The sequence below is a fragment of the Carcharodon carcharias genome, chromosome 21, assembly GCF_017639515.1.
Source record: "Carcharodon carcharias isolate sCarCar2 chromosome 21, sCarCar2.pri, whole genome shotgun sequence".
Lineage (NCBI taxonomy): Eukaryota > Metazoa > Chordata > Chondrichthyes > Lamniformes > Lamnidae > Carcharodon > Carcharodon carcharias.
In genome coordinates, this window is record NC_054487.1 from 47,407,768 (window position 1) to 47,431,696 (window position 23,929).

Here is a 23,929-nt window from a genome sequence, read left to right on the forward strand (position 1 = left end):
GCCTTCGCATTTTTCATGGAACCTTATCCACAGGTGGGATGAGGTTTCATGACGTGTTTATAAATTGAATTTAAAAAATATTAAAAATTCATTGACATGTCCCAACTCGTGACGGTGTCACATGAGGGGATATCTTAATTTTTTTTATTTTCTTTTATCTAGATGTTTAAAACTTAAACTAATCTCCATGAGGCACCTCCATGATCCCATTCCAGCCTCAGCTCATCTGCTGAAACTCTAATTTCAGGTCTTCGTTACCTCCAGACTTGACCACTCCCTATACAAACTAGATTTCACCCAAAACTCTGCCCGTATCCTAACTCACATCAAGTATTGTTCACCTATCACCCCTGTGCTTGCTGATTTACATTGGCTACTGATTCCACAACAACTCAATTTTAAAATTCTCACCCCTGTTTTCAAATCCCTCCATGCTTCACTCCTTCCTGCCTCTGTAACCTTCTATACCCCTACAAGCCTGCAAGATCTCTGAACTGCTGCAGCTCAAGCCTCTTACACCTGTCCAATTATTAATCACTGCAGCATTGCTGACTGTGACTTCAGCTGCCTTGGCCTGTAGCCCTGGAATTCCATCCCAAAACCATTCTGCCTCTCTCTCTCTTTCTCCACCTTTGACTTTGCTTAAAACCTACCTCTTGGTCACTTGTGCTAATATTTTCTTAAGTAGCTCGGTGTTGAATTTTTTGATGATGATCCTGTGAAGCACCCTGTAAAGTTTTGCCATGTTAAAGGCACGTATAAATGTATGTTATTGCTCAGCCACCTAATACTTAAAGCATTACTGTTTCTGATTTGTGTTGGAAGGAGTAATTTGTGCATTTATTTAAATACATTTTCTGGTAAATTTTGTACATATTAGAATAAAAGAAAAACGAGCAAGAACATGCCATTTGGTCCTTCAAAGCTGCTGCACCATTCAATAAACTCATGGCTGATCTTCTGCTGTCATTTTATGACGGTGCAGTTTTTGATGCATGCATGTAAAGCGTCTTGTTCCCTGTACCTGACTCTTATTTTTCTGGTTTAAAAGCATTTTAGACTAAATGCTTACTTAATTTGGTTGGATATACAGAAGCTTAATATTACCCATAGTTCTAATAAGTTGACTAGTTTGACAAAACAATATTTACATCTGAGAATTTGAGAGGGATGTTGTCCTGCATCAAAAGTTAAGCAGTGGGCTGGATTAGATTTGGGGAGATCATTGTACAACTGTAGCCCAAGTCTACATATATGTAGGAAGTGAGATTTTAAAGTGGCAACATGCATCACCATGAAGGACAAAAATTGAGCAGGAAAGAATGGAGGAATTTATTGGCTAGAATGTGCTATATTATAAAGTAACCATGACATCTTGAACCCTGTACAATGAGTTAAAATGGCGCCGTTAGTAAACATTTTTTGATGTCTGAACTATAAATCGAAGAATATGTTTCGCTCTTTTAGTTAAAACAATTTACCTGTCATTTCCACTTGCCAGTTTCTGGTAAATAAGGTTCCCTGTTGCCTTTTTATATTTTTGAGATAATATTCATCTTTTAATATGCCTTTTTTGTATATATTTGCTTCTTTGATGTCTTAACCAATATATCCAAGCAGTAGCCAATTGAGAGAGATCACCAACAACCCAGGGTTCAATTCTATCCGTGCTGATTTAGTGACTCTCTACCAAGACATCAACGGGACTTTTAATTTGTCCTATTTGTTCTATATTAATATTTCTGATCCTCATCTCTCTTCCATGACAGCTGTTTGGATGTGGGGACAAGATTGGGTTCTGCAATGATTTCCTCTGCAATTAAATTGTCAACACTTTTTTTTTCCATCGAACTTTATGTTTGTATAATACTCAAGTGAGTTATCAGAAAGTGACCAGCATCTGTAAAACTAATCCGTAATTTAAATAAGTCTACATCCTCGGGTGGTGGGGAAGAGACAAATTGGTGAGAAGACAAGCTGTCATAAAATGAATTAGATTTTTTTACTGCTGCATTTATGTAACCCCTTTTAAAGTAGAAAAACACCCCAAGACTCTACACAATTGTAATCAAACGAGAATTGATGATTTGCCAAAGAAGGCGATTGTTAGGAGGGGTTACAAAGCTTGGTCAAAGAGGTGAGTTTTTAACTTGCAGGTATTGTTAGAGAGGCATGAATCAGCAATAACTATTGTTTATATTGTTTCTTTGCAAGAGGAACATTTTTGTTTAACCTTATTCTCCCCACTTCTCTTTTCCATTATGGGGCATTTATTTGAGTTACTAAATTGATGTGACAATTTTGCATGGTGATTAAGCTTGATATAGCTTTACACTTCAATTTTTATCATTTTGCAGGCCACTTGAGTATAAGGTATACAAAGAGCAAGCAAATCAAGTTGCCAGCCACACCAGTGGGTGGAATAAGGTATGAATAGCTTAGTTTCTCAGAAAGTTCCAGACAAGGTAACCATGGACCTGAATTTCATTGCTAGTGTCAAGACAATGAGAAGCAGAGTTGCTATTCCACAGCCCGCTGTATGCAAATGCAGTACTTTAATGACCCAGACTAGGAGTGGGTGATAGGGTGGGATGAAATTGTCCTTTCAGTCAACATCTCCCAGTATTTCATGTGACTAAGAAATACGTAGATGGTGCATATGGGAATAGACAAATAAGCTATTTGTATTTTTTCTAGGTTGCTGGAAATTTGCTTGTCAAGTCTGCAATAATTCAGAATTTCTCATGTCGGTGGCTCCTTTAGTAAATTACAGTACTATAATGCTTCCAACAATGAGTTAGTAAATGCAAATTGAATACTAAAATATTACAATATTAAAATATGAAAATGGCCTGAAAATTAAAGCAACCAATTATCTCTTTCCAGTTACATTCCTCTTTTAGCAGTAGCTAAACCTTTTATAAACTGATGAGGGATTTTGGACACAGTTTTTAAAAAAAAAAAGTTGATTACTATAAGGGTAAAAAGGCTATGGATAAAATATGAGAATTCTTGACTTCCAGAACTATAAATATTATTAATAAATATACACATTGCAACTGTAGGATTCACTGAGCTGGAGGTCAGAGCTAACCTCATTTCTTTTGTCATGCTATAATGTGGACTAGATGCATAAATTTAATTGAAGCCATACTAAAAGTTTGACGCAGGAAATTAATGCTGGAGGCTTGCATATTACATTTTGTATGGGGGAAAAAAATCAATCTGGTGTGACTTTGATCTTTTCCATTCCCTAAATGCCTTGTGATTCATTACAGCTGAGCTTTAGTCTTCCAAAGCACACAAACAATCCATGAGAAAGAAAAGAAAACCCATTTCTGTTTCTCCATTTAATGAGGTAGCGATTGGTTGACTATGAAAGCTGAAGGCAAATCTTCCAAGCTGAAAAACATAAAGAATGAGAAACGGCCATTTATTGTCTGCTGTTCCTAAAATTATAGCTTACATCACTGTTGATTCCACATCAGTTTTGTTTGTTCTCCAAAGGCAAAAATTCATACAATCTCTTCTGCTTTTCAAAATTAATCAAGTAGAAATCCACATGTGTCCCCCACTTCTCCCCTGATTAGTCCCAGTCCCAGCAGTGCAGTTTGCGTGCACAACAGTGACTACACTTGGAAAAAGTAATCATTTTACATGTAATGTGCTTTGGGATGTCCTGAGGGTGTGTTAAGGCACAATATAAATGCACAGGAACCAGCATCATCTATAGAGTATTTGATTATCTTCGTCTATATATCTCTTGATTTATTTTGCGTGTGTATGTTAGGATAATATTTCAGTTTTTCTTGTTCTCAGAAAGTGGGAAGTTATCTGTAATTTGTGCTTGGTGGTTTATCCCTGCTTTGAACCATAGTATTTTTACTGCTTATTTTGTAGGTTCTGATCTCCCTAGTGTTGTTACAACAGCTACTAACCAGTCACAGCCAGCAGCCACTAAAGGAACTAGTGGAATTTGGAGTGAAGTACATTGAGGAGACTGAAGCTGATTATATCATCCAGCAAGGAGGATGGGTAGGTTTGTCAACTAATTCCAACTTCAACTTCAAAAAATATCTGATCGTTTCTTGGCTTATCCACTGAGGACTATCTAGGTGCCAAAAAGTTGGAAAATATTTCTTCCAACAGCACAAGCTGAAGTGTTTTCGCTCAGCTACCGTGTAATCATATGACAAAACTTAATTTACTATATATCAATCTTGCAAGATAATCCCCTAATATTGATGTCTTTCTCCCACACTTGACATCTGTGGCTTTAGAGAAATTATTGGCTTGAATGTGAATTGTGGCTTTACTCAGCACCAAAACCCAAACTCTCACTCCTTAATATAGGGCCTTTGAAATTAAATTTGAGAGAAGAGCCTTTCTTTTATTCAGACTTTTACACCCAAGTAAAAAATGAAACAATATTATTACTGTGGCACCTGAATCCCTTTTTTCAATGGAAAGAAACTTGAAGGATATCAAGATTAACACACATTTTTAAAATTATATTAGTAGAAAAAGTGTAATCAAGGGTGGGCTTTTTAGAAATAAATCAGTAATATCGCAATGAAAATAAGGAAATGGCAGACTTGAATAATTGCTGTCAATCTTCACAGTAGAGGAAGAGGATAATAAACCTGACATTCCAGGAAATTAATAATGAATGAAGGATTGGAACTCACTAAAGTTAAAATAAGCAGGAATTTTTTTTGTTTAAAATGACAGTGAAGACTGACAAATCCCAAGGACCTGATGGCTTCCACCTCCAGTGTTTTAAAGGAAGTAGGTGAGAAAATTGTGGGTGCTTTAATTGTAATCTTCCAAAATGCTCTCGATGTAGTAATTATCCCTTTTTAGATTAGAACATTGTAAATGTAACCCATTAATATAGAAAGGAATGAGAAAAATTAAGACACTTATAGACCAACAGCTGTTGTAAGAAGTTGTTTTAATCTGTAATTAAGGAATAGAGTGACTGAGCACTTGGAGAAATTTAAGCTGATCAGAGAGTCAACCTAGATTTGTAAAGGGTAGGCGATGTCTAATGAACCTAAATGAATTTTTTTGAGGAAGTAACCAAAGCTGTAGACAGGGGAATGCCTATGGATGTAGTCTATATACAATTCCAAGATATGTTTGATAGGATTCCATTTAAGAGACTGTTAGCTAAAATTAACACTTATGGAATTAAAGGCAAAAGTAGGGATAATGATTATGTACTCGAAATGGAAGGAAGTGATTCCCCAAGGATCTATTCTGGGGCTCAGTTAGGTACTATATTAATTATTTGAATAACAAAATAGAGAGCCATAGATCCAAGTTTGCCAGTGACACAAAGATTGGTGGTATATGTTAAGCCCCAACAGCTGTTTGGCAATAAAGACCAAGACCAAGACCAAGACAGACTCCTTCAGATAGAGTTTTATTTCCGGTGCATAAAACTCTCTACAGACAGAACTTGCCTCACCTGTTATCCCATTTTTTATACAAGCAAATGGGTACTTAGGTTGTTAACTAGTAATTAGCAATTGCACTTCTTTAACTGTTTCCTTCCCCGACAGTATAGTAAGTAGTGCAGATGGAGCATTAAGTTACAAAGAGACATTGATGAATTAAGTGAGTGGGCAAAACTGTAGCGGAAGAATACTAGTAGGTGTGAACACATCTGTTTTGGATCAAAAAAAGATTGATCTGAGCGGTGTGATGAAAATCTAGGAATGGGTGAGGCCTAAAAAATTATAGGGGTCGATGTTCACATCACTAAAATGTAGTCAAATTCAGAAAAAAAGAGCTCATGGAAAATTAGCCTTTATAGAATATAGGAGAGAGTTTTCTGCTAGTCGGTGTGGGGGGGGGGCGGCGGTGTGCAGCCGATCACTGCCATTTTATGTGGGTGGGCCAATTAAGGCCCGCCCAGCATGATGCGCACCTGGAAGCGCTGAGCGCTCCCTGTGCGGGCGGGGGGGGCAGTAGGCTGAGTCGGGGCCTGCACTCTTTCGCACGTGTAAGTGAAAGAGTGCAGAAATCTCCAAGGCACAGAGCTGCCTCGGGGAGATCAATTTTATATTTAAAAATTTAAATAAAGGAAAAAAAATGTCCCCTCAGTGTCACATGAGCTGAGACATGTCAATTTTTTGAAAATTTTTATTAAAGTTTAAAAATCTTCATGAAATCTCATCCCTTAAGGTTGGACGGGCAGCTCAGTTAATTATTTTAATTGCTGTTTAAATGGCCTTAATAGGCCTTTGGCAGTTCGGCGGGCGCGCAACTGACTCCAGTGCATGCCCGCCGAAATCAAGACCTGAATGACGCGTGGTGATGTTGGGACACATGCCCGATGTCATCACCTGTCATCTTACGTGCCAGCAAGCGGGCCCCGCCCCGCTCGCCAACCCAAAGATTCTGGCCATAGAATAGTTTGAGTGCTGGAATATAAAAAGGAGGAAGATTTGCTACATTTATACAAAGCCATGAAAACCACATCTGGAGCACTGTTTTATAGTTCTGGCTACAGTACCTTAGTGCAAGTGCAGTGTAATGCCAATTCACCAGAATGTTACCAGAGCTCCAAGGGTTAGATTTTGAAGAGAGATTACATAAACTAGTATTGTATTCCCTGGAATATAGAAAATTACAGGGTGATTTGATTGAGCTTTTTAAGATTGCTGAAAATGATCAATGCAGTAGATACGAGAAAACTTTTTTTCTGCTAGTGAGGAAGTGTAGAGAAAGGGGTCATAACCTTAAAATCAGAGCTGGTACATTCAGGAGAGAGTTTAGGAAACTCATTCACACAGTGATAGAACTCTGTCCCACAAAACGCAGTAGATGCTAGCTCAATTCATTTTAAATCTGAGATCAATAATCTTTTTTCTTGCCAAGGGTATAAAAGGATATGGAGCCAAAGCAGCTGGAAAGAAGTTAGATGCACATTAGCCGTAATTTAATTGAATGGCAGGTGATACAGATATGAAGGGCTGAATGACCTAATCGTGTTCCTATGCTTAAATATTTTAGGCTCTTTTAGGATTGACATATTTAGGATTTTTGATCTATTTTTCCACAGAGGATTTGAATATAAGATTTTAGCTTTAATTGTTTTTTAAGCAAAACTGCTACAAGTTTTAAAACAAAATCTAGGAAAAAATCTGTTAATATGCTGACAAAAGTTGTTTCCCCTGATGACTAAACAATGGGGATAATAATAGCTTGTCTAAGTAATTGAACACTTAAGCATTTGTTGTGCTTGGAACCCTCATTATGAAAAGGATAAATTGAGAGTTTTTTTCTTGAAACAAATAAGCTGCAAGAACATGTTGGACTTTTAAACAGATCACTGCAAAAGTTTTAGAGCAGTTCAAAGTCAGCACTGCAGGAACACTTACAGGACTTTTTCTGTTTAGTGGGACATCTTACTTCACTTAATGTGGGGAAGAATGGAGTGTCCAAAATTCTGTGTCTGTGATTGAATTGGACTGATTGGAAGTGTACCTGATCATAACTTGTTTTATATGTTTGGAAACTATAAAAATTGGTAAGCTGTGTTTTTTATGTTGTGTCGCTCACCATGTTAACTTGATCTACTTTCAAAGAGATTGATGAAATGCGCAAGTGAAAGACATAGATGTCAGATTCCAATCTCAATGTGGTATAGCCATAACCTTTGGTTGTGCTATTACCAAAGTGTGAGTTGACTTCCGTAAAATAAAGACGCTCAGGCTGCTTACAGAAATGACTGAGCCCAAGAAGGTATTTTCTTGGATCTGAATTTGTAATGAAATTTATTAACGAGATTTGTGGGTGAACTCAACAAATGTTTCCTTTCTTTTAACCCTCAGTGTATCATAGATGAATTTGCTCATCTAGGCATATAATTACTATCTATCTACAAGAAAAATTACTCCCCCATTGGCAACCCCTTCTTGTTTTCACCTGTATAAATGTCAACAGTTTACTTAGTTTTCAGAGGTGCAACAGTGCAGTCATCCATGTATTCTGACGATGGTTAAAGAAGCTGTTCTATAAGCTGTTTTACCGAAGGTGGTAGCCACAAGGAGTAAGATCTGTATTCTTGGTTTCTGGAGGAATAAGGTTCAAGAAGAGAGATTATCAAAATAATTAATATATTAGCCATCTTAAATTTTGGGTGTTTTAAATTTGTAGTCTGATTAATATTAGTGATAGCTAATCCTGAATATAAATAGGTTTATTGCTTTAAATTTAAATTTTATCATTGCATTGCTTGAACTGAAAATTTACTAAACTGTTCAGCTCGGTGTAAGAAATGCTTTTCCTGGGCATTTCTGATCTATGAAATACAATGTTATGCGATCCTCTTTTTGAGACAAATAAAACGGTCATACATGCAAGACTATGGTGCTAACGTTACAAAAAATAAATAGGACTGTTTTCAAAACAGTAATTATGTTTTAGCTATGCGGTATGAGTTTAATCATAGTTCTACAGTTTAAAAATGAAAGTTACTTGGAACATCAGCTGATGTTCTCAGTAAATAAAGCAAAATGTCAGAAATACTCAGGTCTGGTAGCATCTGTGAAGGGAGAAATAGTTAACATTTTGGCTCTGTGACTTTGCTTTAGTGAGTCATATTCTAGTTTCTTCCTAAAATAGTTCAAAAACAAAATACTGTGGGTGCTGGAAATCTGAAATAAAAACAAAAATGCTGGAAATACTCAGATCAGGCAGCATCTGTGGAGAGAGAAAGAGTTAATGTTTCAGGTCAATGACCGTTTCATCAGAGCAACAGGATGTTCTGATGAAAGGTCATCAACCTGAAACGTTAACTTTGTTGCCTGACCTGCTGAGTATTTCCAGCTATTCTTGTTTTTATTCCTAAATTAGTTACTTGAGGATGTTGTATGCTAGAAGCTGAGGGAACTGACATCTTTCAAATTTTTAAGGTCAGAGAAGCACAAGTGCCAGTTGTCTGGCAGATAAGAATTATGGTGTTGCTATAGGTACTATATTATTAGAAGAATTTTTTATCTGTGCTCCTGTTGTTTGTTGGAAATGCAAAGTGTGTTGTCTATTTTTTGAAAGAGTACAAGTTAGCTAGTTTGACCTTTAGCTAATGACAAAAGTGACCTTCAGGCATGTTACTGTAAAGTGACCTTGAGGAGTGTTACTGATGCCTATAAATTGCATGTTGTACTTAACATAACTTTGTTAATACTATAATTAATGTTCCCTGTTAGCCTCGAGCCAAGTTTATCTTCAGTTTGCTTAAGGAATGCAGTATAAAATTTACATTTTGCCAAGCAGTATTTTTCCCAACTTATTTCAAACTAACCTGCAAATGCAGCTTCATAATTACTATAATATTCAACAGCATACCTAATCATAAGCCACTCCCTAGTCCCCATTTGAATTTTTTATTTAATTAGGTTTGTTATGTTACTACCATTTCTAGGCATATCCCTGCCAGATCTGGCAATGCCCAGTCTTGTTATCTGGCAGTTGTAGAAATTAGCATATGCACCCATTTTGTTGCTTGCCTCTGTTTGTAAAACAACTGGCTGCTCACTTTTTCATGGTCCACAAATTCTAGGTAAGGAGAAGCTGACTCTCTTAATACTTTTAAACATGAATTTATGTAATCTGCCTCAATGTGAAGAGCTTGTTAGTGTGTATAGCTTGAACACCAGATGTTTAGCTCATTTATCAACTTTTATAAAGCTCAGTTGATCCACTTTTCCAGATTACTACCGGGCAGTAAAGATGGAAATGTACCCCATTTTGTTTTTGGTATACCTAAGCTAGTTGGATCTAAATATGAATTTCAAAGGTGTTTTTTTTTTTGCAACTTTCTTTTGAACCTGTTTTGCAATTCTAGAGAAAGAAACTTGGGTAATTATGACACTCATTTCTAATGATTTAATTGAGGTATTGCAGCAATATCCAAAGGAATATGTTATTTGAAGGTTATTTTTGAATTGAGATCTGTACAGAAACAACCACCTGGCTGAATTAGCAGTGTATTTCTGATTGCCAAATTATATCAATCAACTTGCTGTTTTGATCAGATGCTTCAGGTCGGTGGGTGGCAATGGTTTTATGTCTTTCCCTTTCATGGTCTCAATTATCTAAAAATATAAGTTTTGCATCTTTAACAAACCTTTAACTCTAAATAATGGATTTTAATCTGTAGGAATCCTGAAAAAAGATTTTAAATATTTCAAAGATAATAGGGGCAGATATTGCTTTGGTGCTGAAGTTTAACAATGAAATATCCATGCCATGAAGCAGATAGGCACAGCCATCAGTCCTAGCGTACTAACTTTTGAATCTGAACATTTGAGCTCGTGGGTACTCCGTGCCTGTGGCATCTCCCAGAAATAAGGGGGAAAAGTCAGATGGTGGATTTGCATCTTGGCAGTTTCTGGTGCCTGCTGCCTACTTAGACATTAGTAGTGGCCTAGGAGCAGTGCCAGGCAATGCAATCGGGGGAAAAGAATTTTTAAAAAATGTAATAAAAAGAAATCTTGCACAAATACCCCATAAATTCTATTTGTTTTTTAAAAACTGATTGCCATTTGATCGGGCACTTGAGGGAAAATTTTAACTTTGATTTCCCAGGGAAACTGACTAGATTGGGTACAACCCTGGTTTTACGTCCATCAGATTTTTACACTCCATTGAAGTGTCTATCGAAGGTAATGTTGGACTATAAATTTGAGACTTCCTGCCTGGCTAGTTTGGTTGGATTTACCCTGGAGATCAGATCAAAGATTCTCATTTAAACATTTTAAGATCGTTGAATAGTAACTCCAGTAGAGGGGCTGCAGCCGCTCAAGAAAGCAGCTCACCACTGCCTTCTCAAGGGAAGTTAGGGATGGGCAATAAATGCTGGCCTAGGCAGTGACGCCCGCATCCTATAAATGACTAAAAGAAAAACTTAGTAATTCGTCCCATAAAGAAGCAATTCTGTCATTCTAGCCAATTGACTCTTCCTCTTCTTAAATTGGTAGCCACTTGTGTCATTTTCCTGTTCAATTTTGCTAATAGTAGAAAGCTTTCCGACAATGTTGAAAGACATAGGTTATTTATGGTATTTTGATCACTTTGTTTCTTTGTAACTTGTAAAATAGTAAATAACCCTTTCTTAAGACTGACCATCAATTGTTTCCACTGGAAAAGGTTAACTGTCTTTCCGTATTTTTAGGATCTATGTGCAATGCCTTCTATCCAGTCATCCCTTTCTGAGCATCACCATATATTTTAAGGGGAAAGGTTGATTGTTGAGTTTGACGTTTTGTACTGTAACCTCATTTTCCCCCACCACCTAATATAAGGTTGTGAACTTGCCCTGTGGAGATATGAGGCCATCAGCCAACATTCTTCCTCTCAGCGCATGAGTGGTACTCCAGTACTTAGTAGCTCATTCATCACAGACTGAGGTAATATCTGACTGAAGTATTAGAAATGACTCTTATTGTGCAGATCGCTTTGATAAAGTATTAATCAGGAGCCTCCTCACAATGGGAACTATGCTGTTGCTTTAAAAAAATAAAGGAATATCAAAGGTTATGGATATGAACTTAAAAAAAAGTTCCAAAACAATTTTCTAATATGACCCCATTTTAACACTTAAATTATGTCACCAAAGGCACCAACGAAAACAAAACAATAAAGCAGCATAGTAACACTCAGTGTGGAAGTTCATATATTATAGATCAACATAAACTTTATATAAATATGAAAATCTGTTGTTAAAACACTGTTTTATGTACTCACCAGTCCATTATTTCAACTAAGCTGCCCCAGCTCATGGACCTTTGCCAGCAGACAGCAAAACACAGGTTGAAGATCTTAAGGTGGTTGATGTTGGAGCCCAGGTTTTTCAGCAGTGCAGGGTGATGAGCTTGGGCTCTTGACAGGCTGCAGCTCAGCACTGGAGGCACTGCTGCCAGGTTTGTGGTTGGGGCCAGGCTTTATGAGGAATTTTAATAACTATATACTGAAGGTTACTATGCTGCTTTATTGCTGTTTTTTTTAATGACGTCTGAGATTGTATCTTGTGTTAATTTAAGTGCTAAAATAGGGTCAAATTGGAAAATAGTTTGGGAAGTGTTGCGTAAGAGATATCTTAATGCTTTTTAGTAATAGGTTTTTAAATTTGCTAATTCATTTAGTACATAGAAGTGGGGAGCCTATTCTGACTAGAATTGTACCATGTAATTTTATTGTATCTGAGGTGCTTTTGAGGAAGTGTTTTAATATAGGATTTTCTACTTTCAAATATTGGTCTAGCCTGTACATTTGCTGTAATTATCCACTGTCCAAATGTTACTGGATTTCATACAAAGAATTCAATGCAAAGAATGATCTTGTTATAGGAATTGCAGCTCAGTCACCCATGAAGCTGTCCTGTCACAGATTACAATGGAAGTGTTTTGCCTGAGGTTGAAAGTTTCTGCACTGCTGCGCTATTATACAGACTTTTATCCAACTTCAGTGATTTAATTAGTCCTTGCAACATCAAATTGTAATTTATAATATTTCAGAGTTCCAGGTTACACAATAGTGATGCCTGTAAATCATTGTGACTGTTTTAACCTCCCTATTTATAGGGACACAACACAGAGGTTTAACTGGTTTTCTTGGCTTGGGGATCAGGAAACCAATAAGGTTTCATTTTATACACAATTTATATTGCTGGATTAATTTAAAATGCAGACTTTATTGCAATTAATCATTAATAAACTGTCTCTTGGGTTTTCCTTTTTTATAGTATAAGGTCGTTTAGAATTACCATGCAGAATCATTTCTGGTTTCCATCCTTGTAGATGTTACATGTGTTTTTTTGATTGCATATTGATAGAGCCACTTTACTTCTATTCTCCAAGTAACTTGGTCCTCCTGATAGCTATGCTGAATAGGCACTCGAGCATTTTGGCACATGTGATGAGACAAAACAGGAAAGCATTGTGTGCCAACTAAAACTAAAACACTTGCATTTAGAATATTTTAAAATTAAGGAAAATCAGTCTGTCTCTTAATTTACTAGTAGAAAGAACCAGATGAGTTTAGTGCATGAAAGAGGCTATTTGACCCATCTTTTTCTGCAGCTTTTTGTAGTGTTTTCCAGAACTAATCCTACTGCCTAGTTCTTTTCCCCGTACCTTCCTCTGCTTTAAATATTTATCCAGTTTTCTCTTTCTCGGTCTGTGTCTCAATTGCCCGCTGGAGCAGAGCATTCAATGCTCCAGAAAATCTGAATATTTCTAACCATTTTGGGGGGGAAAGAACTTGACTATCACCATCACAAAAGCAAAATACTGTGGATGCTGGATATCTGAAATAAAAACAAAAAATGTTGGAAATACTCAGCAGGTTTGGCAGCATATGTGGAGAAAGAAACAGTTCAAGTTTCAGCTCTGTGACCTTTTGCCTTGGTGGAATCTGACTGTCACTTTGTTTCCTAAACACTGTTAGAGCAAAAGTTTTTACTATATATTGTGATTATGCATGACCTAAATGTTTTTAAATCTGAATTGAAATTTAAATTTAATTGAGGAAACTGGAAAAATATTTTTTCCCTTCAACTGCTGGTTACAATGTCATCCACAAGGGGTTGCATGTTGTACCAAACTTTTTTTTATCATAATGGAGGAAGTTCAAGTGAAGTATTTAAAACCATTGTAAAACTGAAAATTCACTTGTTTCTTAGTACTTTTATCAAGTGTTGAATTGAAATCCCACTTTAATGTGTCAGTTTGGCTTTTTTTTTAATACCAATTTTATTCTGTATTATTTAAAGCTGTAAGTTTATCCAGTGAATAGCCATGCCTCACAAATCAGCAAGGTCCAAAGGAAGGCCTTTGGTTCTTTGCTGAATAAATTTGGCTAGCAACAGTATTATTATAGTTGGTCTTTGGCCCTGATTAGGGAGGGCAAATTAGCAAACACTCCAGTAACTGTTTGATGCCCAAAATAAGGCATATGGAAAGAATTACGTGTTAAATTAATTGATTCTGATTTAATTTGCTCCATGATTGCTCATCAAGAGGTACAATTGAATAATTAGAGATTCTCAATCAGAGCTCTCTCTTTCCAGTGTTATTTTCGATGAGGAATGCAGTATTGAACCAGGTGAGCAGCATAGCTTGGATATAATAAAACTAATTCATATTGTTGCGAAGTGTTAGCATGCAACTTCTGTTTCCAACCGTTCTGGTGTAGATGTTTGCCTTTTCCACTCACTTATGGTGCAGGAGCAAATTCACAACTATAGATGGCGCTAAATGGCAAGTTTTACATAGTGAAGTAAATTTTCATCAGGCTAGTATAGATTAATGTTTCTGCAGCCCTTTTCTATATTTTTTAAATAGTCGACACTATTTCTTACATTTGTACATTCGATCGGGGAGATTTCATTTCGTGAACATCACTTAGTGAGCTCTCTGATAAGAGGGAGATTTGGACTCCAGCTTTTCATGCTGCAGTTATCGTAGCTTTCTACTTTTAAGTAAATCTGAGTTAGATTCAGGGAAAAAAACAAATTTAGAATCAGATTTGAATATGCAAAATTAAAAACTGCTGTGACTGAATAAGGCTTGTACCAAAATATTTTTTCCTCCATGACGTTTTGTTTGAATTTGATGCATCTATTTTATGATAAAATTGTACTGTAAGGTTTCATCAAGACTCCCTACACCTGTGCTGATCATATTTTAATGTACCAATTTCATTATTGTCTCCAACTTGAGTATTGCTGAAAAAAAAGATGTCTAAGCTTAAAGCAAAATAATGCGGATGCTGGAAATCTAGAACAAAAACAAAAATACCTGGAAAAACTCAGCAGATCCGACAGCAACTGCGGAGAGGGACACAGTTGACGTTTCGAGTCCATATGACCCTTCATCAGAACTAAGACATATAGAAATGAGATGAAATATAAGCTGGTGGGGGGGGGTTGCAGTTGGGACAGGTAGAGCTCAGTAGGGGGCCAGTGATAGGTGGAGGCCAAAAAGAGATTGCCAAAGATGTCATAGACAAAAGGACAAAAAAGGAGTGTTGACGGTGGTGATATCTAAAGGATATGCTAATGGGACATTAAGGGTAGAAAGCAGGACGAGCAAGTGGCATATGGCCCTAGTGGGGGTGGGGTGAGGGGAAGGGATCGAAATGGGCTAAAAGGTGGAGATGAAACAATAGATCGAAATAAATTTAAAAATAGGGAAAAGGGCTCAGCACGATGCTGAACTCTTCTTCTGATGCCTTCATTTCCGTGCTCACTTCTTTGGGCCGGAGTCCTCTCCCCATTCAACGGATCCTTTTACCTGCCTCCAATATTCTCCCTCCGCCTGGACCCACGCTCTGGATTTTGACCTACTCTTGATCTTTTCATTGAGAACTGTTGGCATGACATCAGTCGTCTCAATTTCTCTGCTCCTCTTACCTACTCTAACCTGTCTCTTTCTGAACCTGCTGCACTCCGTTCTCTCAGGTCCAACCCCAACATTGTCATCAAACCCGCTGACAAGGGTGGTGCTGTTGTTGTCTGGCGCACTGACCTCTACCTCACAGAGGCTGAGCGTCAGCTCGCAGACACTTCCTCCTACCTCCCCCTGGACCATGACCCCACCACTGAACATCAAGCCATTGTTTCCAGGACTGTCACTGACCTCATCTCCTCTGGAGATCTTCCCTCCACAGCTTCCAACCTGATAGTCGCCCACCTCGGATGGCCCGCTTCTACCTCCTACCCAAAATCCACAAACAGGATTATTCCGGCAGACCGATCATGTCAGCCTGTTCCTGCCTCACGGAACTCATTTCTTGCTATCTTGACTCCCCTTGTCGAGTCTCTTCCCACCTATATCCGTGATTCCTCTCACACCCTACATCATATCAACAATTCCCAGTTCCCTGGCCCCAACCACCTCCTCTTTACCATGGACGTCTAATCCCTCTACACCTCCATCCCCCACCAGGATGGTCTGAGGGCTCTCCACTTCTTCCTCAAACAAAGGCCCAAACAATCCCCATCCACCACTGCTCTCCTCCGTCTGGCTGAACTTGTTCTCTTACTGAACAATTTCTCCTTAAGCTCGTCTTACTTCCTCCAATAAAAGGTGCAGCTGTGGGTACCCGCATGGGCCCCAGTTTTGCCTGTCTCTTTATGGGGTATGTGGAACATTCCTTGTTCCAGTCCTACTCAGGCCCCCTCCCATAACTCTTTCTCCGGTACATCGATGACTACTTTGATGCCACTTCATGCTCTCGTCTGGATCTGAAAAAATTATTAATTTTGCTTCCAATTTCCACCCCTCCATCATTTTCACATGGTCCATCACTGACACTTCCTTGACCTCTCAGTCTCAATTTCTGGTGATAGACTGTCCACCAATATTCATTACAAGCCTACCTGACTCCCACAGCTACCTCGACTACAGCTACTCACACCCCGCTTCCTATAAGGTCTCCATCCCATTTTCTCAGTTCCTTCGCCTCCGTCGCATCTGTTCTGATGATGCCACTTTCCAAAACAGTTCCTCTGACGTGTCTTCCTTCTTCCTTAACCGAGGTTTTCCACCCATGGTGGTTGACAGGGCCCTCAACCGTGTCCGGCCCATCTCCTGCATGTCTGCCCTCACACCTTCCTCTCCCTCCCAGAACCATGATAGTGTCCCCTTGTCCTCACTTATCACCCGACCAGCCTCCGCGTTCAAAGGATCATCATCCACCATTTCCGCCAACTCCAGCATGATGCCACCACCAAACACATCTTCCCTTCGCCCCCCCACCCCCCCGGCAGCTTTCTGCAGGGATCGTTCCCTCTGGGACACCCTGGTCCACTTCTCCATCACTCCCTACACCTCAACCCCCTCACGGCACCTTCCCATGCAACCGCAGAAGGTGCAACACCTGCCCCTTTACTTCCTCCTTCCTCACCGTCCAAGGGCCCAAACACTCCTTTCAAGTGAAGCAGTGCTTCACTTGCACTTCCCTCACTTTAGTCTACTGCATTCGCTGCTCCCAATGCAGTTTCCTCTACATTGGAGAGACCAAACGCAGACTGGGTGACTGCTTTGCGGAACACCTTTGGTCTGTCCGCAAGCATGACTCAGACCTCCCTGTCGCTAGCCATTTCAACACACCACCCTGCTCTCATGCCCACATGTTTGTCCTTGGCCTGCTGCAATGTTCCTGTGAAGCTCAACGCAAACTGGAGGAACAGCACCTCTTCTTCCGACTAGGCACTTTACAGCCTTCCGGACTTAATATTGAGTTCAACAATTTCAGATCATGAACTTTCTCCTCCATCTCCACCCCCTTTCCCATCCCCCTTTTTCCAATAATGTAAAAACAAATTTTACAAATGTATTTTTCTTTTCCCTCTTATTTTTAAATTCATTTTGATCTATTGTTTTATCTCCACCTTTTTAGTCCATTTCGATCCCTTCCCCCCGCCCACCCCCACTAGGGCCATCTGCCACTTGCTGGTCCTGCTTTCTACCCTTAATGGCCCCATTAGCACATCCTTTAGATAATATCACCACTGTCAACACCCCTTTGTCCTTTAGTCTATAACATCTTTGGCAGTCTTTTCTTGACCTCCACCTATTGCTGGCCCCCTATCGAGCTCTACCTGTCCCCCCTCTACCAGCTTATATTTCATCTCATTTCTATACATCTTAGTTCTGATGAAGGGTCATACAGACTCGAAACATCAACTGTGTCCCTCTCCGCAGATGCTGTCAGACCTGCTGAGTTTTTCCAGATGTCTAAGCCTTTTGTCTTGCACTCATCAGGACTCATTGTAAGGATATCAATATAAGGGGAAAACAACAATTTATGCTCTATCTAAAGATGCAGATTGGTTGGCAAGTGGCATTGCCAAGGAGAATGCACCACTGATGGTAACTGAAAGGTAACTGCCAAGCATTGTTTGAAATTTATACCGGGAGCTTGACCCTGATTATTTAAGGCATTACCCTGAGGAATAAGTCAGCGAATAGCTGTCACTTTGTGCCTGTTTCAGCTAAACAAACTGTGTGTACATACATTTTATGGTCTTATGTTCTTTCTGTCTGCAAAGAACAGGGCCCTGTGTATTAATATATGTAGCTTCCAGTGTACACAAATGTGCCACACTGTGAGCCTGACTGACAGTCTTAAACTGGTTGTCAGCTTAATTCTTAGCACATAGGACAACATTTGCTAAATAACCCTCAATCGCGGAATTATACCTAATGTTGGACACTGTTTTGAGTATTACAAGCACAGGCTGGTTGAGTCTGTACCTTGCCCATTGCGAACAGTGGCTGGGACATGCTGTTTGATACGATCTGCCAGTCTTTGGGACGGCCTACATACATCACACTGGCACTAAAATTCATATACCACATTCATCATTTTGGGATGGGCAGTCTTTTTGGCTTGACGGCAGCATCCCATTAGTGGCAAATACCACTTGTGTTGCTACTGCATAGTAGAAGCATGAAACAGCTGGCTTCACCTGCTTTGAAATTTTTTAGATACTTTGCCCTTCCAGGGTAATCTGAGGTAGACTAGGCGCTTTTCAGGGCCAAAAGTGATGGCCTCAGGCCCGTTCATGAGTTTGCGTGATCTACAGCATGACATTATCTGATCAGGGGCAGCCATTGTCCTGCAGGATGCCTTTGCGCCCTATTTCAGCATCACGCTTGCATGGTGAGTAAATGGCTGAGGCCCTATTTACGAGGTTGTCACTAAGACCAATCTTATAGAGCAACAAAGATGTTTGTGAGACCTGGGCCTAGAGGGGATCCCATGTCAACACCATCTATTTGGGCATACGGTGTCATTAAAACTGAACTCACTGCATGAGTTACTGAGTTCATAAGTTCAATGAATACTTATTCACACCATGGTGGCGGATCTAGATTGCCATGATAAAGTGCTGCAGTGCAAATATCCATGGCTTTCTTAGGTGGAACATTGGTGAATAGGCTAGCAATGTCAAATGAACACACTGACACAGTATTGCTATCAATGTGCAAGTCCTGTATGACATTTGCAAATATGAAGGAATCCTTCACCATGTATGTGGAAAACTTGGTCAAAACTGGTTGTAACAATTTGCCCAACCATTTGGCCAATTCATGTTGTGCAGATAAGATAAGATGGGTCGTGGAGGGACATCACCATTGTGTGTCGTGGACAGCTTATACATACACGGAAGTAGCAAACAGTGAGGATGAACACAGTCATATGTGTCATGCGGTAGCTCATTGCTCTTACATAAGTCCAGCAAGCTATTTTTTAAAAGCAAAAAACTGCGGATGCTGGAAATCCAAAACAAAAATACCTGGAAAAACTCAGCATGTCTGGCAGCATCTGCGGAGAGGAGCACAGTTAACATTTCGAGTCCGAATGACCCTTCAACAGATCTAAGTAAAAATAGGAGAGAGGTGAAATATAAGCTGGTTTAAGGGGGGGTGGGACAAGTAGAGCTGGATAGAGGGCCAGTGATAGGTGGAGATAACCAAAAGATGTCACAGACAAAAGGACAAAGGTGTAGAAGGTGGTGATATTATCTAAGGAATGTGCTAATTAAGGGTAGAAAGCAGGACAAGCAAGGTACAGATAGCCCTAGTGGGGCTGGGGTGGGGTGAAGGAATCAAAGAAGGCTAAAATCTAGAGATAAAACCATGGATGGAAATACATTTTTAAAACTGGAAGTAGGTGGGAAAAGAAAAATCTAATTTTTAAGCTTACTTTCGAGCGAGGTTGTCCGGTCATGCAGGTCCAATGCAAACAAATTTAGACCTGTCATTAAGAATGGTGTGCATTTTGTTGATTGTAGTCACGATTGTTAAGGATGCCTATTCCTGTCTCTGTCAGGTTTACTGATGTGCATGTCTGGGTTGGTTTTAAGGCCTCGCAACGATGCAAAACATTCGTGTTGCATGTGAGAATCAGACCGGTTGTTCAGAATCCCACAATGTGCGTGCTAGTTTAGCTAGTTGAGGATTCAGCGCCTTCAGTGGACGCTGGCTTGTGATGGGAGTAGAAGAGTTCAAACTCCGCTAATACCTCTTCCTGTCTGATTTGGGGTGGAGGCACACCAAAATTGAAACCATGCGCAAGAACAAGCTCCTCGCTTTCTGAGAATACACGGTCAGAGAGATTTGTTACATGTTTAGGGTCATCATTAATTAAGCTGCCAAACCACTTCTGAAGTGACTTTGTGGTGCTGACGTATTTCAAATGGGTACCGTTAATGATGCTATCATCTTTTGAAGCAATATAGTGGCATAAATGGATCAAATCGAAAAATGAAAAATTTGCACACCTCAGATCAAATGCAGTGTAGGGCATGATGTAAATTAGTAACCCTATTATCAATATATGGATGATACATTTGCTACACGTAAAAATTTCCTTACATATCTTAATGGGCTCCATCCTGCGCTCAAATTCATCTTTGGAAATGGAGCAGTCAAATTAACTCCCTTCCTTGACGAACTAGTTGAGAAATCTGCCAGGAGATTATCATGGTTCTACTACAAGCCTACCTTCACTGGTCATCATATGTGTTGGGATTATTACAGACCCACACACTATAAAGTTGGTTTAATTGGCAACCTTGTAAATAGGGCTCGAGCCATTTGCTCACCATGGAAGCTTGATACTGAAATAGGGCACATTAAAGGCATCCTGCAGGATAATGGCTACCCTGATCAGATCATTTTGCACTGTATATCATGCAAACTCATGGGCCTAAGGCTGTCACTCAGCCCTGAAAAGTGCCCAGTCTACCTCAGATTACCCTGGAAGGGCAAAGTATCTCAAAAATTTGAGCAACAGATGAAGCCAACTGTTTTACGCAGCTACTATGCAGTAGTAACACAAGTGGTATTCGCCCCTAACTGGATGCTGCCGTCAAGCTAAAAGGTGTTCTGCCTGTCTCACTAACAGTAATGTGATATAAATTTCAGTGCCAAAATGATGCTATGTAGGCCGTATGTCCCAAAGACTGGTGGATTGTATCAAACAGCATGTCCCAGCCACTCTTCGCAACAGGCAGGGTACAGACCATACCTAACCGGCCCATGCTTGCAAAACTCAAAACACAGTGTCCACCATTGGATGTGATCTGCAATTGGGCAACATTTGCTAAATAGCCCTCACTGCTAAGAATTACACTGATGACCAATTTAAGATTGTCTGTTGGGTTCGCAGTGTTGCGCATTTGCATGTACTGGAAGCTACATATATTAATACACAGGGCCCTGTTCTTTGCAGACAGGACGAACATGTGCATACATTGCGCCTGTTTCAGCTGAACAAAATGAGTGAAAGCCGTTTGCTGACTCATTTCCTCAAGGCAATTCCTAGACCAATTAGGGTTAAGCTGTCTAGTTTAAATTTCACAATTTGGCAGTTAACTGTCAGTCACCATCAGTGGTGCATTGTCCATGGCAGCAACCACTTGCCAACCAATCAGTACTCTCTTCATTGTCATAGAAAATAGTCATAGAGGTCTACAGCACAGAAAAAGGCCCTTCGGCCCATTGAATCTGCACCAGTCAAACAAGTACCTATTCTAATCCCATTTTCCAGCACTAGGCCCATAGTCTTGTATGCCATGGCATCGCAAGTGCACATCCAAATACTTCTCAAATGTTATGATGATTTCTGCCTCTATCACCCTTTCAGGCAGAGTTCCAGATTCCCACCACCCTCTGGGTGAAAATATTCTTCCTCACACCCCCTCTAAACCTATGCAGTATAAATTGTTGCTTTTCCCTTATTGGTATTCTTGCGAGTGTCCTGATGGTGCAAGAAGAAAAGCTTAGACATGTCTCTTTTTTTCCAGCAATACTCAAGTTCTCCAACTTATGCTTCCAGGTTTCTGTTAGCTTTGATTCTCACAAATTGCACTGTCCAATTTTCCTTCCTTTTCACCCACCAGTGTTAAATTTCATTTAGAAACCTGTATCCTTCATAAACCAGTGCATTATCTCAGTACATTATCGTCTGCAAGATTGTATTATTGTGGAAAAACTCCAATCTAATTGATATTTAATAGCAGTGTGTAATTTGTACAAAAGATGTTTAATGCACTAGATTTGAGTCTATGTTTGTTATTCCCATAGGGGACTGTTTTCAGTCTGGATTCTGAAGAGGAAGAAAGAGGAGAAACAGTAGATGATAGCAATGATATTTACATCTTGACTAGTGACAACTCTGGTCAAGTAAGTCCTCCTGAATCACTAACTGCCACCAGTTCCTGGCAGGCAGCTAGCTTGCCAGCTTCACTGTCTACTAGCCAAAGCTGGCATACTGAAGGCTTGCCAGTTTCTCTTGGAACAGAATCTTGGCAGCAATTATCTATAGAGCCAGAGGACATGAAGAGCTTGGACAGTAACGGTGGTGGTGAAGAGAGAAGTGAAAACAATTCTTCCAATTCTGATATTGTTCATGTAGAAAAAGAAGAGATTACTGAAGCTGTTGAGAGCCAGGAAATGGAGCTAAAGACCCCAATCTCAACAACAGCAACTGAGTCAGTACCTCTAGCTGCCCAACAGACTGCACCAGTGGAGGGTCAGCCTTCTGCTGAAGTGGAGAAAATCGATCCTTTATCAGTACCAAGCCCAGTAACAACCCCTGAAATAGAGGAAAAAACTGTAACACCAGCAGGAGAAAAGGCTGTTGAATCCAGCGAACTATATCAACCAACTTCACTGCAAGAGATAAGAAAGCAATTGGAAGAGATTAAAAAAGGTGTCTGGGAAGATTCCCCAAAAACCAAACTGGAAGAGGATGTTGAAAAAGTTGAAATAACACCACTAGCTAAGCCAGAGCCTACTGAAGAAATTGTTCCTATAAAATCAAACACATCTGTTTTGTTTTATGGTGGAGCTGCTGCTTTTGCAATGCTGGCTGTAGCAGTGGGGGTGGCTCTAGCCTGGAGAAGAAGATTTTAATAAGTGAACAGTTCTTATTGAGCAGGGTAATTGGGAAGGCTGTCTTTACAATTGATTATGATGACTAATTAAGCCTATTTATTCCATTGCATCGCAGAACATGTGATCAATGAGGAAAACCATGGTTAATAGGGTTAGAAAATCAACACATACATGAATGCTGGGCAGTACTAATATAACTGAGGAAATAAACTTAATCTACAGTGTAAAGGAAATTGTGGAGTACAGATGTTCTTTCTATATACAGTAGAATCTTTGAGAATGAAAATGCTGATAAATTTCTAAATAACACCTAGAGTGTTAAACCATTGTAGAGGAAAGAAGCCCTTTGGTGAAAACGGAAGGTTGATGTAGAAAAGTGTTTTAAGTTCCTTTCTGGGGAACTAAGTATTCAGGTCTTAGTTAACAGAGACCTTTTTTTTATAATCTGAATTAATTCATTACTTGTCATTTTGATTCTTAAACTGCTGTAACACTAATTTCCAATTTTAATGTGTTAGCCTTGAGCATTGTGATTATAGTTTTATTTCATTCAGTTGCACCATAAGCATTTTTATATAAGATTTAATTCTGCTTGTATATTTTACTTTTTCCTCTTCCCTACTAGCATTTGGTTTGATTTATTTTCATAAGCAATGGAACATTTTTCATTAACTAATAAAAAGTGAACTTCATTGATCAAATGTGTTTGTGCATTAAGTTAAAAATAAGATTTAATGTAGTTATTGATTTCATTATTGTTACTACTGCCAATGCCAAGACAATAAATATGCTGTTCAGTTTCTTCACATGGTAGTTAATTTTGGTTGTACTTAGTTGGAAGTCTGTATGTAACCTTAATTGTACTAAGAGGTGTTAAGATGGTGCACAGTCCCCAGTGAGACAACATAAAAAGAAATTGATTTCAAAAACAGCTGCAAGTGATTTCCTAAGCGCCACCTTTGCAATTTGTACCAAATTTTGTAAATGAGTCGCAATAAACC

General features: G+C 39.2%; 1 protein-coding gene across 6 annotated transcripts in view; it reads left to right on the top strand.

Annotated features, from left to right (window-relative positions):
* Positions 1-23,624, top strand: part of bcl2l13 (BCL2 like 13) — a 32,421-nt gene extending 8,797 nt beyond the window's left edge. For 4 of the 6 annotated variants that reach the window (XM_041215806.1, XM_041215805.1, XM_041215807.1 and 1 more), the window contains exons 5-7: positions 2,358-2,427; positions 3,901-4,035; positions 22,116-23,624. In XM_041215806.1, coding sequence (XP_041071740.1) covers positions 2,358-2,427; positions 3,901-4,035; positions 22,116-22,946 — 1,036 coding nt within the window. In that variant the 3' untranslated portion in view covers positions 22,947-23,624. Of the gene's footprint in view, positions 1-2,357; positions 2,428-3,900; positions 4,036-4,731; positions 4,755-14,083; positions 14,119-22,115 lie in introns of those variants that run through there. The other 2 variants (XM_041215808.1, XM_041215810.1) reach the window with 2 other exon arrangements.
* Positions 23,625-23,929: the final 305 nt, after the last annotated feature.